Source organism: Elaeis guineensis, chromosome 2, assembly GCF_000442705.2.
Source record: "Elaeis guineensis isolate ETL-2024a chromosome 2, EG11, whole genome shotgun sequence".
Classification (NCBI taxonomy): domain Eukaryota; kingdom Viridiplantae; phylum Streptophyta; class Magnoliopsida; order Arecales; family Arecaceae; genus Elaeis; species Elaeis guineensis.
This window is the reverse complement of record NC_025994.2, coordinates 111727649-111745194: the sequence shown is the minus strand read 5'-3', so window position 1 is coordinate 111745194 and position 17546 is coordinate 111727649. Positions and strand designations below refer to the sequence as shown.

The 17546-nt window shown below is 37.7% G+C and overlaps 2 protein-coding genes across 4 annotated transcripts; one reads left to right on the top strand and one right to left on the bottom strand.

Moving 5' to 3' along the window:
* The first annotated feature begins 6570 nt into the window (after positions 1-6570).
* LOC105043498 (pentatricopeptide repeat-containing protein At5g46100) lies at positions 6571-12794 on the top strand. Of its 3 annotated transcripts, none has more exons than XM_029265159.2 (2): positions 6571-8298; positions 11397-12794. In XM_029265159.2, the coding sequence occupies exon 1, from the start codon at positions 6718-6720 to the stop codon at positions 8170-8172; it is 1455 nt and encodes a 484-aa protein (XP_029120992.1). In that variant the 5' UTR covers positions 6571-6717; the 3' UTR covers positions 8173-8298; positions 11397-12794. The 3 variants fall into 3 exon arrangements, with proteins under 3 accessions (XP_029120992.1, XP_073108816.1, XP_010919368.1); XM_073252715.1 differs by lacking the exon at positions 11397-12794 and adding an exon at positions 10512-10689; XM_010921066.4 differs by having other exon boundaries at positions 6572-8298; positions 11413-12794.
* LOC105043490 (protein DMP4) lies at positions 11340-12092 on the bottom strand. The gene has a single exon (XM_010921054.4). The coding sequence runs from the start codon at positions 12090-12092 to the stop codon at positions 11469-11471; it is 624 nt and encodes a 207-aa protein (XP_010919356.3). The 3' UTR covers positions 11340-11468.
* Positions 12795-17546: the final 4752 nt, after the last annotated feature.

Sequence of the window (17546 nt, the reverse complement as noted above, 5' to 3'; positions counted from 1 at the left end):
GTCTATATAGCTCCGATTGACGAGCCATTTATTGTGTTAAAAGTTGATAACATCCTGATCGTGTAGAGGAGACATCAGAGTCGAGGAGAGGCTTTGACAATCATCGAGAGAGAGTCCGATGTGCGTTGAGGGTGTGCAGCAAACAGAGCAGACACTGCAAAGCACCGACAGAAGATCGAGGGTAGAATGGAGCATCAGACAAAGCAGCTGCGATGAGGCATGATGTAACAGCTTCCACAAAAAGCATCCAGGGGTGTCGAGGATCCTGATACTAGCAGACTTTTGAGAGGATCTCGTTGAAGGGTTTTGAGAGAGCTTTTGTGAGGGTAGCTTCTAGTTGAGAGAGGTGTGTATACAGAGATTTGAGAGTGGATGTTCTCCTCTTGTATTGTTTCTTTTTCTTAGTGAAGCTTGCATGCCCTGTGGAGGCAGTACTTGGGCTGTTCCACATACTTAATTGTGTGTTTTCTGTTTTGTTTCTTCTTTCTTCCTACTACAATACATAATATCGGATCTTGCACAACAATTGATATCAGAGCAGGTTATATTCCAATAATATAGCCAAAGAGGATGACTGACATGCCACCGAACCGGATCTGTTGGTTTTTTTTTTTTTACTTGTTTCCTCTTCTAAGATGGTACATCAGAGCATGCCATCCCCGAGACTTATACTTTCATCTCCAGTCGAGCCTATTTAAGGTACAAATCCTCTCCACTATCAATTATTTTTGAATTTCTTCATATTTCGTTACTTATTATTTTTCTTTAGTCTACTTCTTCCTGAATTTTTCTCCTCTTCTCCGTGGTTTATTTTCATTTTTTTTCCATCATCTTCTCCAATCCCACCTTCTCTGTAGCCCTATCCCCAACCCCAACTCTAACTCGAGTTCTAATCCCAACCCAATCCCTAACCCTAATCCTAACCCAAGTTATAACCCTAGCCTCAATCTCAACCCCAACTCTAAGACTAACCAGATGCCAAACCCTAATTGAAACCCTAACCCTGACCGTAACTGAAGCCATAACCCTTAACCCTAACTAGACCCCTAATCCTAACCCCCACACCCAGCCCAAGTACAAACCTTATCCAAATCCAGGTTTTAATCCAAACCCTAGATCCAACCCTAGTTTGTTCCCTAACCCTAAACTTGACAGCTGACCCAAACCGAATCATGACTCTAATCGGACCAACCCAAGTTCAGTGACCTGTTAACCCAATTACCCGTTAACACAACCAGATCCAGTAATAGCAGATTTGTAAATCCGTTACTTGATCATCCGCACCCCGATTACTAAACCCATTAACCAATAATTGGATCCATTTTCTCAATAACCCGAATCCATTTTCTCTACCTTTTTTGTTCATGGATCCCTCACTTTTTTTCCACATGTTCTTTCTATTAACTGATCCCTCACTCGATTCCCCCAACCCGCATGCATATCTTCTCTCTGTTCACTGGAAGGCTGAACCTCAGCAGCAATCGTCAGGGGCGGCTGAAGGGCAAGGCCACCGAAGCCCTTGCTGTCGGCCTCCGCCCCCAGGAGGCCCCCTGCTTGCTCGCATCCCGACGTGGCGGCATCCCGGTCCTGTCTCCACCTCCACGCCTCCACCTCCGGTGTCCCAGTCCCACCTCCACGCTCCACCAATGACCGCATCCCGATGTCCCGATCCCACCTCCACCTCCGACGTCCCGATTCCGCCTCCACGCTCCACCAATCTTGATCTCCCCGACCCGGCAAGGCCTCCCCGACTCGACAAGGCAAGACCACCAGGAGGTGAGGAGGTCCAAGACCACCATGGCTTCACACCTCCATCGGTGACCGGTCCACCCCCCCACCTCCATCGATAAGTTTCTTTATTATTTTTATTTTTCGGCACCCCCCCACTCGGCGCGCCAGGCCGCTAGTCCACCGGAGATGATTTCTTTTCATTTTTGGGAAGCCAGAGCATGGAAGAAGGCCCTTCCCTGCGGCTTGCCCCCAAGTCCCCCTGCCGGCTGAGATGATTTCTTTTCATTTTCTCGTAAGCCCCCCCCTCGCTCATCCTGCCGCTCTTGCGACTGTGAGCAGATGAACGATGCTGGGTTTCTTTTTTTTTTTTCATTTTTTGGAAGGCCCCTGCCCTAGGTGGTCAGGTGACAGGTCCCCCCTCCTGCTCGGTCCGGGAGCGAGAAGATGACGGCGCCGCTCATCGGAGGCCCTGAGCGATCGCGACGGTCGATCGACCGATTACAGTCACAGAGCAGTGGAAGGCGAAAGGTTTGTGGCATCAATTTTTTTTTTCAGAAATCAAGAACATGTGGCAGATTACAAAGGAGAGAAAATGCGGTAGGCCGGTAGCATGGGAGATAGTGTGGGAGAAAACGAAAAAACAAAAAAGGAGGGTGGCGGACGGCTTTCATTAACTGATTAACAGTGGGTAATTAATCTAATACAACGGTCAGTTTTTTCTCAGTAACGATCATTTTTCTTCTTTTATAAAACTAACCTAAGTTGTTTGTTTTTTTTATATTGTTATATTTTGACAATTGATAGAAATATTGTAGAACAGTGTTATAGTGGATGCTCCATATTTTACATAGCATTCAATAATTGGGTGCTATTATTCTCATTTACAATCAACATTGAATAATTGAGTACTATTATTCTAAATTTTATATATTTTTTATTTAATTTAAAATTTATATTATATTATTATATATTATTTTTATTTTATTTAATATTTGATTCTTTGAATTAGAATTTTTGATTGTTGATCTTGTATTGACTATTTAAGAAATATAAAATAATTATAATAGTTATATCTTTTTGATAATTCATAATAAGAATTAAAATATGTCAACTTGAAAATATGAATCTGATTATTTAAAGCTTCAAAAAAAAAAAAGAATTGAAAGTTTAATACAATCTCAAAAAAAAGCCCTCCATAATTTTTTTACAAATAATAAAAATAATAAATTAAAAAATATCGATGAATATTCTTTAAATGAATAAATTAATAATTCTTTAAAATTAGATGATAATGAAATATTAGAATAAGAAGAAGTCAATGAAGAGATTCAAGATAATCTTCAAAGTCATAGTGAAGAGAATCAATCGGTTAATTTAAATGATTGCATTCCTAAAAATATTTATGATCCAAGTCAATAGACAAATAATGATACAAATTTGAGAGATTTATTAATAGAAAAAGATCCAATTAGAATTGATGATATAGATTTTTCTAAAGATGAATTCTCAAGATATTTTTCTACTACATACTATATTCAAAAGTTGGCAAATGGAGAGAAGCATGAAAGAAGATGGCTAGTTTATTCAAAAAACTTAGACACAGTATTTTATTTTTATTGTAAATTATTTAATTCTACTTTTAGTATAAGTAAACTAGCTAATATTGATAGTAGATATTGAAGAAATCTTAGTACTAAACTTAAGAGTCATGAGATAAGTAATGAGCATATTATTAATATGAGTTCATGGATTGATTTAGAAATAAGATTGTTGAAAAATAAAATAATTAATAAAAATATTCAAAAACAAATAAATGGAGATGAAGAACATTGAAAAATTTCTTATTAAGAATTCTTGCTGTAGTAAAAACTCTTGATAAAAATAATTTGATTTTTTATGAAAAAAATGAAAAGATCTATCAAGAAAATAATAAAAAAATTTTAAGTCTAATTGAAATAATTGTAGAATTCGATTCGATGATGCAAGAACATATTCGATGTATTAAAGATGATAAAATTCATACCCATTATCTTGGACATAATGTATAAAATAAATTGATAAATTTGTTAGCAAATAAAATTAAAAATAAAATTATTAAAAAAAAATTAAAAATAAAATATTTTTCAATAATACTTGATTGCACTCCAGATACAAGTCATCAAGAGCAAATATCTTTTATATTGCGATGTGTAGATATTTCATCAAGTCCAATCAAAATTATAAAATATTTTTTTAAATTCTTAAAAATAGACGATACAACTAAAAAAAGATCTTTTTGATGTCATTATGGATGAAATAAAATATATTGGACTTGATATTAATAATTTAAGAGGACCAAGATATGATAATGGATCTAATATGAATGGCAAACAGTAAGAAGTGCAAAAAAAACTTTTAGACATAAATTCTAGATCCTTTTATACACTATGTGGTTGTCATAGTCAAAATTTAGTACTTTTGATATGGCTAATTCTTGTACTAAAGCTATATCATTTTTTAGAGTGGTATAACATATATATTCATTATTTTTTTTTTACTAAATGATAAAAAATTTTGTAAGATAATATTGTTGGTCTAACTCTTAAATTATTATCACAAACATGTTAAAAAAGTCGTATTAAAAGTATTAAAACAATAAGATTCCAAGCTCCACAAATAAGAGATGCTTTATTGGAATTAGCAGAAGTTAGTGAAGATCTTAAAACTAAAAGTGAAGCTAATTGCTTAGCCACATATGAGCTTGAAAATTTTAAGTTTTTATTGGACATGACTATTTGGTATGATATATTATTTGCTGTTAACTCAGTTAGCAAAAGTTTACAATCAAAAGATATGCATATTGATATTGCTATAGAATAATTAAAAGATCTTTTTTTTTTGAAAAATATAGAGAAGATGGATTTGCATCCACTATGATTTTTTCTAAAGAAATTGTATTTGAAATGAAAATAGAACCTAAATTTCATGATGAGCATATCATTCGTAGAAAGAAATAATTTGATGAGGATGTTGACAATGAAATAACAAAATCTCTTGAAGAATCATTTAGAATTGATTATTTCTTATATATAGTAGATCAAGTAATTTTTTCACTCCAAAATAGATTTGAACAATTTAAGATATATGAAAATATTATTTTTCTATTTAGTGGTAAAAAATTGAAGTCATTAGATAATGATAGTTTGAAAGAATATTATCTTAATCTTGAATATTCCTTAAAATATAATAACTACTCTGATATTGATGGTTTAGATTTATTTTCAGAGCTAAAATTTTTAAAAAAAATTATACAAGTAGAAGATAACAGTCCAATGGATATACTCAATCACATAAGATGACTCGACTCTTTTTCAAATGCATATATTACTTTTAGACTAATATTAACAATTTCAGTAAGTATTGCTTCGGCAGAAAGAAATTTTTAAAAATTAAAATTAATAAAATCTTACTTAAGATCAACAATGTCTTAAGAAAGATTAAATGGATTTGCTATATTATCAATTGAAAAAGAAATGTTAGAAGAACTTGATTATAAAAAATTTAATTAAAAATTTTGCATCTCAAAAAGTTAGAAAAATAAAATTTTAATAAAAAATTTATATAAATTTTAATTAAATAATTATATTTTAGTTTTTAGCTTTAGGCTTTCAAATATATTGAGCCGCCCCTGGCAACCGTAAGATATGTTTTTTTTTTTTAAGCATAGTGTGGAAGGCTACCAAACCATGGTGCAACCATGTGTCCCTTCGTTCCTTCATATGATATTAGTAAAATAAAAAAGTTGGATGGCTACTGAAACCAATGTAGCAACCCTTTATTTTTTATGAGAAACAAAATTTTGTTTGTTTCTCATATGATGAATAAAAAAGAAAAATGCAAAGACTGTGAAATTCTCACCAGCAGCTTCATACAAATTGAGGAAATAAAAAATTTTAAACTACTAACAAATAAATAAAAAATTAAATAAAAAAAATTCAACACTCACCTTTCTTTGATCCCTTGCCTACGGAATACTCGGAACCATCCTTCTCAATTCTTTCAATCATCAAAAAAACCAACCAGTTACCAAAAAAATAATAATTAGAAAAAATTAAAAAAAAAAGTAAGAAAATATACTATAAAACTCACCTTTCTTCTTCAACTTTTCTAACATCAAATCTTTCCATCTTTGAATCATCCTCTGAAACTTTCCACGTATATATAGCATGATCCAATAAAAAGATGTGATGAGATAGTCTATTGTGTTCTCGCACAGAAACTTTTTCTCTTCATTTAAAATCTTTGAAACTTTTTTCTCTCTCTCCATCCCTAATTAAAGCATAAGGGATGCCTGTCTCATGTCCCCTCAAATTTGACATGAGCTTATTTTTTTTTCTTTTGTTTTTCCTCACAGATAAGCTACAGACTCTTACATAGATGATGATTTGGCTGGATCGACTGGACGTAGAGAATGTCACTCTCTTATAAGTGCATGGATGTCATATTTTTTTTTGAAAAAAAGTATACGCTCATATCCTCTTCATCGAGCATGTACATCATTCTCTCCAACAAGTTTTTTCTTTGACTTTTTACTCTCGTATTTTTTTCGGAGAAGTTCATTGCATGCCGACACATGTCCGTACGATTTTTTCCGCACTTTTCTGCTGATGGTAATAAGACTCTCTGTATGTATTTTTTTTTTTTTTTTAAACAAATGATGGAAGAGGAGGCTCAGGATAGGAATGTCGATACATATTTTTTTAAAAAATAATACATGATGTATCGAAAAAATTTAGAACTCTTCTTTAATGTACCGTATAGATATCTTTATAAAATTAATGACCACAAACTATTTCTATTGAACATTTGAAAAAAAATTGATGAGCTGGAGCTGGAGAGGAAGCACTTGATACGGGGACAGCAAACGCTTCCCTACTTGCCGGCCGCCATCTTTTTAACAAACAGCCTGCAGTCGCTCCCTACCATTCCCTTACAATCCCTTGAACAATGGCGTGCCAGGCTCCGGCCATGCGATGGACCAGGGAAATAACCCCAGCGCAGGTGCTGCAACTGATCCGAGCCGAGCCAGATCCCCGGAAGGCCCTCCTCATATTCGATTCCGCCACCGCCGAATACCCCTCAGGCTTCCGCCACGATCTCCCCACTTTTTCCCTCATGGCCACCCGCCTCGCCGCCGCCGGCCTCTTCTCTGCGGCCGAGTCCCTCCTCGAACGCGTTCCTTCCGAGATCGGCCGGCCGCCTTCAGAAGCCCCCTTCCTCGTCCTCCTTCGCGCCTACGGCCGGGCTCACCGCCCCCTCGACGCCCTTCGCCTCTTCCACCAGGCTCCCACCCGCTTCCACCTCCACCCCTCCCACCGATCCTACACCGCCCTCCTCGCCGTCCTCGTCGCCGAGAACCGCCTCGCCCTCGCCCGTGGCCTCTACAACCACATGCGCGAGGCCGGCGTCCCCCCCACCGTCGCGTCCTACAACGTTCTCCTCAAGGCCCTCTGCAGCGCCACCACATCCAGCGGCTCCGCGGCCGCCAGGTCCATCGACGCCGCCATCCGTGTCTTCGGCCGGATGGCAGACCGGGGTTGCCCGCCGGATTCTTGCTCTTATAACACTCTTATCGACGGCCTCTGCAAGATTGGGAGGGTTGAGGAGGCCCGGGAGCTCTTTCGGCAGATGGATAGCAATGGTTGCTCTCCCACCGTCGTCACCTACACCACTCTGATCCATGGCCTGTGCCGAACCGATCGTTTGGAGGAAGCATTGAAGATGTTCGACGAAATGGGCCAGAGAGGCGTTGATCCGAATATAATCACCTATAGCTCGCTGGTGGATGGACTCTGTAAGGGAGGCCGGTCGCTGAAAGCCATGGTTTTGCTTGATCAAATGGGTGCGGAGTGCTGCCTGCCAAATACGATCACCTATAGCTCTATCATCCATGGGCTTTGTACAGAGGGAAGGCTTCGGGAGGCGGTAGAGGTTTTGGATAGGATGAGGCTCCATGGGAGGAAGCCTGATGCTGGATTGTATGGGAAGCTCATCAAGGGGTTGTGTGATTCTGGCCGGTTTCAGGAAGCTGCAAACTACTTGGATGAAATGGTTCTTAGTGGAATTTCACCCAACCGTGTGACATGGAGTCTCCATTTGAGGATTCACAATATGGTGGTGGTGGGGCTGTGCACAAAGAATGAGTCGACCAGAGCTTTTCAGGTATATCAGAGCATGAGAACTCGGAGCATTTCTACCGAGCCAGAGGCATTCCATTTTCTAGTAGAGTGTTTCTGCAAGAAGGGTGATGTGCACAAAGCTGCACGTATTGTTAGTGAGATGCTGCTTGAAGGGTGTGTACCTTATCAGGATACATGGAGAACCATCATGGGTGGATACTGGGAAAGGAGGAAGGTCCGGAAAGCAGCTGAACTGGTATGGGATCAGCTGGTGGTGGATTAGTGTCTCAGGTTTCCCCGAGCAATCTTAGCCTCTCTTTTGTCCACTGTGGAGGCTGTGATGCTTGCCATCTGGAAAAGTTCTGGATTTTTAATTCTGCATCATGTTGCATGATGAGGACAACAAAAGGTGTGCCATCTAGGATTTCTATTTCATGCTTTTATTTGGCGTTTGATTTATATGCAAGAATAAGTTCATATTTTAAATGATGAATTGCTGTGCTGGAATCTACTGAACAATCTATGACCAACATCAGGACCCACAAGCCCTACTTCAAGGTACACCATTATATGGCTTCACATCCCTGGTCATAGCAGATCTCCCATTGCATGTAGATTTGAGGCAGATCGCATTTTACCTTAAAATTTTGACGAATATGAGTAGAAATGCTCTTCAATAATTATTTAGCTTCACTTTATCCACTAAAGAATAGACAGTTGAACCTGACTGTTAAAAAAAAAAAGGCTATTATTTCATATGTTTTAATAACTTTGACGCAGAATTAGTGTATAAAGCTCCTGTTTGTGCTTATAAAAGAAGGATCCAAGAAGGTTTTGGATTTTTGATTATATATATATATATTTATTATTGTTGTTGTTGTTGTTGTTGGTGGGGTTGGGGGGTGCTCATCAGGGTGGGATATGTAAGTACTATCACTAAACAAAATCTTGGAAAAATGTCATTTCTGTGGTAACATCATTGTACATGCAAAATGCAACAATCTACGTTTGATAAAAGCAAAAACAAATTGTCTGTCCAAGAGTCATATTAATACCAGGAAAATCTATTAGGATACTTAGTGGCTAAAGATTGTTTAGGATTCATGTGACATGCAATGACACATGCTAGATCACCTTGCGCTGGTACATGTCTTTGTTTAGGAAATTCCTTACGTGCCCATCTGAAATATTGGAGGAAGTGAAGATACCTAGACTCCTTAGGATGCATGGAGATATGGTAAGTTGAGTTGTTGGTATTAGGCATCATGGTCCTTCAAATTCGTATGTGATTTATGCCAGATGACAAATTTTAACACAGTTGAGGTTTTTTTTTTTTTTTTTTTTTTTTGATTTTTGGGTAATCTCAATGACTCTTCTGGGATAGATGCTCGTCACAGTATAAACTTTGTTCCAAGGCTGTTATTTTTCCTTCATTTCTGAATCTCTTTCTGTATATTTTGTTTTTGCAATTGTGCATTTTCTGCTCAGATTTCAAAACAAATCATACCTGGAACTTTTTTGGTCCTAATTTGATTGTTAGTCATGCACTATTAAGAACATTAAGATTTTCTGGCAGAATATGCGGAGTTATGACAACTGAATGAATTCACAGATTTTCTCGTTTAAGAGCAAGCAGATGTGTGCAATCTATATATAGAGAATGAGGATGAGGAAAATGGGCAGCAATCTTTAGTGAGTCTGACCAAAGCCCAACTATCAGGAACAATGCCTATATAAAAAATTTCAAGTTTTACTAAGTAAGATCAAATTTGTAGATAGTCAAAGGAAGATTGATAAAGAAGTCAAAAGAAATCCATTTTGTACCAAATCAATAAAATCTGTCATCATCACTTATCGCATGAGGATAGATATTTCTCTATCGGCTGGCCATGGTTGTCAAGGTAGCTAGTGGATTGTAGGTGTCAGGAACCCTTATTGGCTTCTTGGTGATTTAAGCAGTCAGGCTGTTTGTGCTGGATTAAACAAAGTTAAGAGTTGAAAGAGAGAATATTCAACCAGTTAGTTATTGGCTGAGAGAAAGATAAAGAGGGCAAGAAACATGAAAGGAAAAGGAGGAAAGAGCAAAAAAGGAAGACAAATAAGGAGAGGATGAAAAGGATAAATTTGAAACCAAGGGAAGAGGGGAATAGCCATACAAGTTTAATTGGAAAAAATGTAAAGGGAACACCAAGAGTAGTATTTGCAGGAAGAGGAAAACAAAAGGAGAAAGAGACAAATGGTATATTGAATATTTGGCAAATCAAGATCCACAAAGCTGACTCCAAATAGTTCGGGAAGGCTTTGATGATTATGATTATGAGAAAGAGACAATAGGAAATGGAGAGAGCGAGCAGACAAGAGAAGTAAGAAGAGGAAGAAAATATTCTCATCCTGAAAAGGAGATTTCTGCTGATGTCACTGAAGAAATGTCATTGTCCCTAGACTTTTTTCCCCGCTCAATTGGTTAAAAACTTCCTTCACCTACAACTAATTTTTGAGGCACCTACAACTAATTTTTGAGGTTCTTTATCATATTTAATATCTTTATCTATAAATCCATGGTTCCCCCTATTGAATGTAGTTCTATGACCATAGATTACTGAACTGTGTTTTTTCCTCCAGATCAGGTTCTCCTACCTAGCCATTTGACCCATCATTCTCAGCTTCATGGATTTTTGAAGAAATGCCTTTGAAGGCCTTGTAAAGAGATTCTACCCTTTGCCATTATTTGTAACTTTGTGTATTTTCTTTGCCAAAACATTCTGGATTCCAAACTTAATCTTCAAAATCTTTCATAGCAGTTGATGCTCCACCATGGTTTTATTTTTCTAAGATGTAATGCAGAAAAGAAAACCCATTGCATCATCTTAATTGGGCTGCAAAAGTGAACATGTAGACCACAACCTGAAATCCTGGACAACTGATAAGACTTTTCTTTCTCGGGTTGATTATCCTCTAACAGAAAAGTCAACAGTGCATATAATTTGAAATTCACATGGATGTTACATTTTCATAGCTTCCTGGAGTGCTTTTTTCAATGCTCTGAAACATAACATGCTTTTTGAGAATCCTAGAAGTTGCTAATATATTTCAAAATTACATGAGCAATCTGCCACATTTTAGTCACATTCTGTGAATTTGCAAAATATACTTACCATGCAAACATAAAAGAGGTATATACAGGAGAGGAAATCATGTTGTTAAAAGACATTCTTCTTGTCTGTTTCTTGATTTATTTCACAGGCAATCTATATTTCTGCAACTTACTTCCACAATATCTGTTAAGATCATCTTTGAATTATCAAAAGAGAAAATTCAACTGAATGCTATCATCGGAGTAAGTACTGGAAATTTTGTTAGCAAGAAGACATTAACATCCAAAAAGTAAATGTTCAGAATGCTATTATTATTACTTTTTAAATTAGCAGTAATGAATTTTAAGCAGTAATGAATTTTAAATTTTTTATTTTTTTTTAATGTAAAATTATACATCTTACTCCCGATAAGGGCTTTCACAATGCAGGACTACACCTGCAACTTGAGAACACTGGAAAAAACAGAGATTTGGAGCGACTGACATCAACTGGAAGAAAGTGGAAAGCCAATTCCATGGCGGGTGGTGGGAAAGGTAACAAACAGCATACTGCCAAAGACTCCAATACCAATTGGCAGGGAAGTGAGAACCTGCTTCATCTCCTCAGATGGGGTTGGATAAAAGCATGAGACCACACTCTGGTCGAATAAAGCAACAGCCCCAAAAACCAGTATCGACATGAAGGCATGGACAAAATCTATGAACTTTATCCTATAGTTAATTGCAATCTCTGGAGGAAGGGGTGCAGTTCCATCGATGACCCACAAGCCCCTGAAGGTTGCCAGCCCATACCGAACCTCGCCAGACCCATCCCGGAAGCTATCTGTGAAGCTCTGGAAGAAGCATGACAGCCCACAGAGAGCCACGAGGGCAGTGGTCATAAATCGGCTCATGGGATCACAGTGGCCTTCGTTGGTGAAGATGGGGGACAGGAGTTGGAAGGCAAGAACGGTGCCTGTTGGGAGGAGGTTTGCAAGATGGGCGGTGCTCCTGAAGGTTTGGCTGATTGCTTTCTGTATAAGAATTCTCCGATCATCGTCAGCTGATTTTGGAATCAACAGAGGTTGTTGCTGCTGCTTCTGCTGAAGTTGAGCTTCTTCATCGGCCATCTTGGATGCTGTCATCACAATTCTTTTCTGAAAGTCCCTCACCACGTTTGATGTGTGTTGGGTATATATATATATATTCATATGGTGAGGGAAGGGTGGACGCTTGTGAGTGGAAGGAACGGGAAGAGCGGGGGAAGCAGGGTGGTGGAAGGGAGGGTGGCTGTGACATGGCTTGCAAGGAAGGGGAACCGAAACTGTTACTGGCTGGAAGCGAACGCTTCGAAATGATTTGAGTTATGGTTACTTGTTGGAGGTGGCTATGATTTTTTGCATATCAACTGCTTGCTTCGAGCTTTGTGTAACAGAAATCAAGAGAAACTTGCGGGAGAGATGGGCTCTACTCGTTTAGTTTATTTTGGACGTTCTTATCAGAATATCGGGCTGTTGCCTTTTTTTTCGGCCATCTTTCAGGAGAGGGAGTAAGCTGGCGACGTGGGAGTGCGTTGGGCTGCTACGGTCACGCGACAGGGCTGGTGGACCTTTATTAATGGCTTTATAAAGATTGGCACGCTTAAGGCATTGGCTGCACCTCTCTTCTACGCTGGATTTTGGTGGGGCTTGGCCAAACTGTTGCTTCTAGGTCCAAGATGCTACGTTATTTTATGGTACACATCGATGTTAGATGGTGTAATTCTTTGATGACCATCTGATTGATTTGTTTTGTCGTGACACTTGGTATTTTTTTTTTTTTTTTTGGGGTTATCATATCATTGGAATTGCATCATATTTTAGACCTAAGTGGATGCTTTTCCTCTATTGTATAGGAAATCACATGATACAAGTAGCTTAATTATTTGTTCAAATATTAAAAAATGAATTATCCATTTAATTGGCTTCTAACATAGCAAACTTAAAAGTGGGACACACGTTAATCGCGGTAGTTAATGACTTAAGTAGTTGGTTTATTACCAAATTTTACGGGCTGTCCAGTCTCTTTCATGTTCTTTGTTTTCAATATCTTTTTCTCTAGCAAGTTGCTTTATTATCAAAATATTGATTGCTCGTATATGCTGACGTAGAGAGACGCTTGAATTTTGGTTGTGATGTGGAAATAAGAGACAAATAGGTATTCGAGTATCTACTCTTTTTTTTTCTTTTCCTCCCCCTTATAGAATCCATTATAGCTATTCATTCTTAGATTAATGATAAGATGCTAAATTGAGGATGTTGCTGGAAGAAACAAAGAAAATGTTGATTAGGCACTTAGCGGTGAATGGACAATTGGAACGTTAGCTCTGTGGACTTCCACGGATGGCCGAGTTCGGATGTTTTCTCCATCTCTGGTAGCTGAAGCACAAAATAGATAAAGGAAACCGGGGGGATGGAATTATGGAAACGGGCCGCCCTTGGGCTGGCTGATCATTAGTTCGGGTGAGGACCGGGCTTTTCTGAGGTTGTTGGGTTGAGTCTGGTGCAGTCCATGCCTTAGTCCACTCCGTTACCGCAAGGACCTGACCCAACTGGATTCTTGTTTGACGACACTGACGCATGCATGATAAATTCTCGACCAACTACTTGTATCCATACCGGATGGATGAGCAACGCAATGACTTCTTTGCTTGGCTGTTTAAGGGTTAGAAATGTGTCAGCAAACCACATTTCTTTTATTGCAAACTTTTCCAAACAATGTAAAGTTCACCCTGCCCATGAATCTTCTGTATTGGATCGCACCTTCACATTTGTTCAAAATATTACCGGTTTGTTCGAGACTAATGATTAATTAGGATGGTCTAAGTTGTTTAAACCTGTAATAGCTGATTTTGAATTGCTTGTTTGTGGTTAGATAGCTTTGCTGCAGCAGACAAGAAAAAAGTGACTTGCTATCTACAAAATAAGCTGCATGGCCTTATAAGTTAATGCAAACATACAATAATAGTATCTTGATCAAAATTTTGTTGGATTATTTGTTTATAGTCCAAGCGTAAGCAATAAACTCTTCCCTTCCTCTACCAGTCCAATGTCATAATTGCAAATGTTTGTTTAGTTTTTTGGAGAATGCCCTTATGAGCTTACAGTGGTACAGGCTATCTACTTGGAGCCTCTTTCTTATCCAAGAGTAGATATGGAATAAAGACGAATGGATTCATCTAGATTTACGTATGCGAATCTAATATATATATATATATATAAAAGTAGAAACTGGGAGAATATGGATTAGCCATTTAAGTTATCTACGTAAGCAATATATTATCATCTATAAATGCCATTTAAATTAAAATTAACCTGCAATATGTCATCTAGACTCTCCTATCTAATAATTCTTAATTCTTTCAGAAAATATGATGTTATTAAAATCTATTCATGTGACTTAAATGATATTTTTAAAGTATGATATTATTATCCTCTTGCAATAAAAGTCCAAGCACATGTATGCAGTTGAAAATATGAATGGACATCAGTAATCTAGATGTAATTATTTTACTATTTATATATAAATTTTAAAAAAAAAAATTATTATATGATCTAGAATTCCTGCATAATGCGTGGGTAAAAAACTAATGTAACATAAGCCCGAGCACCTGATCGTTGGTGTGAATCGCTCTTTGAGGAGCGATCAATAGAAGTTTGAAAACATATAATTATTATTTTGAGCAAAACGTTCGTACATTTATTAGTGCAGAAGATGATAAAAGAGAGGAACATGGATACCTCGAGCCATCTTGAAAACAAAAATTATCATGGAAAGCCGTCATTTAACCGTCATTGTACCACATATTTGTCCCATGCACTGCAATTAAAGTTTGGAAAGGCATTGTTGACACCTAGAATAAAATGGTCCATCCGACAAAATAATCACTGATGCTGGTGTGCTTAAATTCCTCTTTTTCACAATCGTTGGGCTAAAGTTATGAACCATCAAGGTACTTAAATTCTCCAGCCAGTCCTGAAAAGGATAAGGAGGACCAGTGCCCGAGATGAGACCAAGGGCCTGGCTTTAAATTGATGATATTACTTCTCAAACATAGCCTTGGATTTAAACATTCCGTAAGTCGCAGCTGATACTGGGGTTCACATGTTTGCACTCATTAAAAGGAGTTCCCAGCTGTCCCTCTCAGTCCATGATCAAAAGGCTGACATTATTTACAAGGAAAAGAGCAAGCATCTGGGAATGGTGAGTCGAGTTAGAAATACTTTGGAGGTGACATTTTTGCGTCATGGGGATCATTCTATGATCTTGTGAACTTACTCATCAGTCATCACGACCAAGATTGAGAATCTTTATGTCACACCTCCGTGCACTCTTATTTCAGCCCTTTAGAACTTGATTTGAAATCTTCAGTGCTCCAAAGACCGCAGTCTCGTGGAAGAGTAGTCTAGTCTTGTCTTCTATTGGAAACTATGCAGATATATAAATTGAGGTGTATGTTCCCTCACTTCATGGCATTAATCATTTAAGATTAGGATAAGTATTATCCTAACCAGTGTTCGTGCATCGCCTGGGATAAGTGAGATGGTAGCAAGTATCCTTGCAGGATGTGATGTTCACAGAGGGTTCGTATGAAAGTGTATGTTGTACCCATGGTTCCAAATTGCCTAGCGAGTATCTATCACGATCGCTTCAATAGGTGATATGGTCTCTAAACAAAGTTTTTAAGCCATCTATGATTCTACATATATGCCTCATAATGCCAGACACGGACAGCATACCATAGTATTAATTTGGTATTCAACTTGATGATAATCTACAGTTGTTGATATTATAGTTTAGATAAATAGCTAAGGGTGGAAGAAAGCTGGCAAGTCCAGGGAAGGGGAGGTTTCCTTGATCTTGAATTATAAATAAATTAAAAAAATGGATCTCCCACTTAATCAAGATTGTGGATTAAAATATATGTGCGAATTTGCCAAACCACCATTTCTCAATAAATATCTGAATAGTAGAAATTTATGTTCTTGCTGCAAGGGTACATGCAATTTAGTGGATGCAAACCTTTTGTACTTCTTTGCTCAGAAAGACAAACAAAAAATGCAAAAAAACAAAAAAACAAAAAACAAAAATGCAGCTATAAGTGGGATGGTATGGGAGGTTCCAACGTCATTAGCTGGTTTTGATGTCTCTTCCTTTTTTTCTTGTTTTAAATTGGTTCAACTCTTACATGCAAACTCTTACCCAGAAAGAAAAAAAAAAAACTCTGACATGCAAACAACCTATAGAAACACTAGCTCCTCCATAGACCGAGACACATGCTTTGGTAGAGCAAACTTGCATTCTGCAAACATTTACTTGCCATCTCTGCTACCATGATGGCTTTGCAGTTTACCCAAAGGTAGCAATTGCAACCGTTTTATTTTAGTGTCAACTATCAAGAGCATATTTGATCCTTGGTTTTTGGCATGATAGACTTAAATATGCAATTTTAATATTATAGATGGTCTAGCCCAGGATGCTGTTGAGCTTGATGGATGCTTGATTAGGAAGTCTAAACTATAGAGGTGGATCTTGACCAAGCTTGAGCTTTAGTTAGATCTGGTCTTGGTTAGATCTGACTAAGCTTAGTTGTCTTCTACCGAAAAAACTAAGGTTTGCTAGACTCAAGTGGGCAAGGTTGCGAGTTCAATTATAGTTCTATGGAAGTCGAGCTTGAGACCACCAATAGTTTGAGCTGGCAAGATGTTACAGACTTCTTTAATAATAGTAAGATATGTATTAAGAGTGGAAATAAGCTAGGTTTTTATTAAATTTCACACTAATTCAAGAGTCCGTATCCTCCCAAACTTAACTAGAAAAATCCAACTCGCAATCATGATCGTGGAATGCAACATCAAATGATGTGCTAATCCACGTATACAAATATTGCGCAATATATCGATCGCCATGATTGGGAGCTTGGGCCTCTCTAATTTGATCTTGACCCAAACTCTTGATTCCAAGACCTAGAATGTAAATCAAATTTGGAAACAACAAAAAACTACAAGATCTAGATTCGAAATCAAAAATGAAAATGAGTAGTTGGATCCATCTCCAAATCTAAATCCACTTTGGGTCCCAATACCAGAAAGCAGAAAGCGCAATTTCTTTTCAGCACACTATCTGATTATATTAATAATAATGTATGAACTTTAGCATTCAGATTCGCCATAATTCGAAATCCAAACAAGACAAGTTCAGGATATGATTATTTTGGATCTAAATGATTATTAGGTCAGACTTTGAACTCAAGTTTTCTGATCGTGGGTCGTCAATACCACTTTAATATGTGACAAACCATGTAGAAGCAGTAACTTTGAGTTGCTAATGACATCCCACTTCTGGAGCTATCCAATGATGATTGAAGTAGATGAACATTGAGCTTTACAAGATATGATGAAAAAGGGGCAAACGTGAACTTCGTGGTAGTGAGTGGTAGCAGAAAAGAACGCAATGAGTCGAGCACGGCCAAGAATCCCTTGTCGCATCTTATCTTCTCCCCCACTGGGAGCGAGCATGATCTCAAGATTCTCCACAAAGGCTTC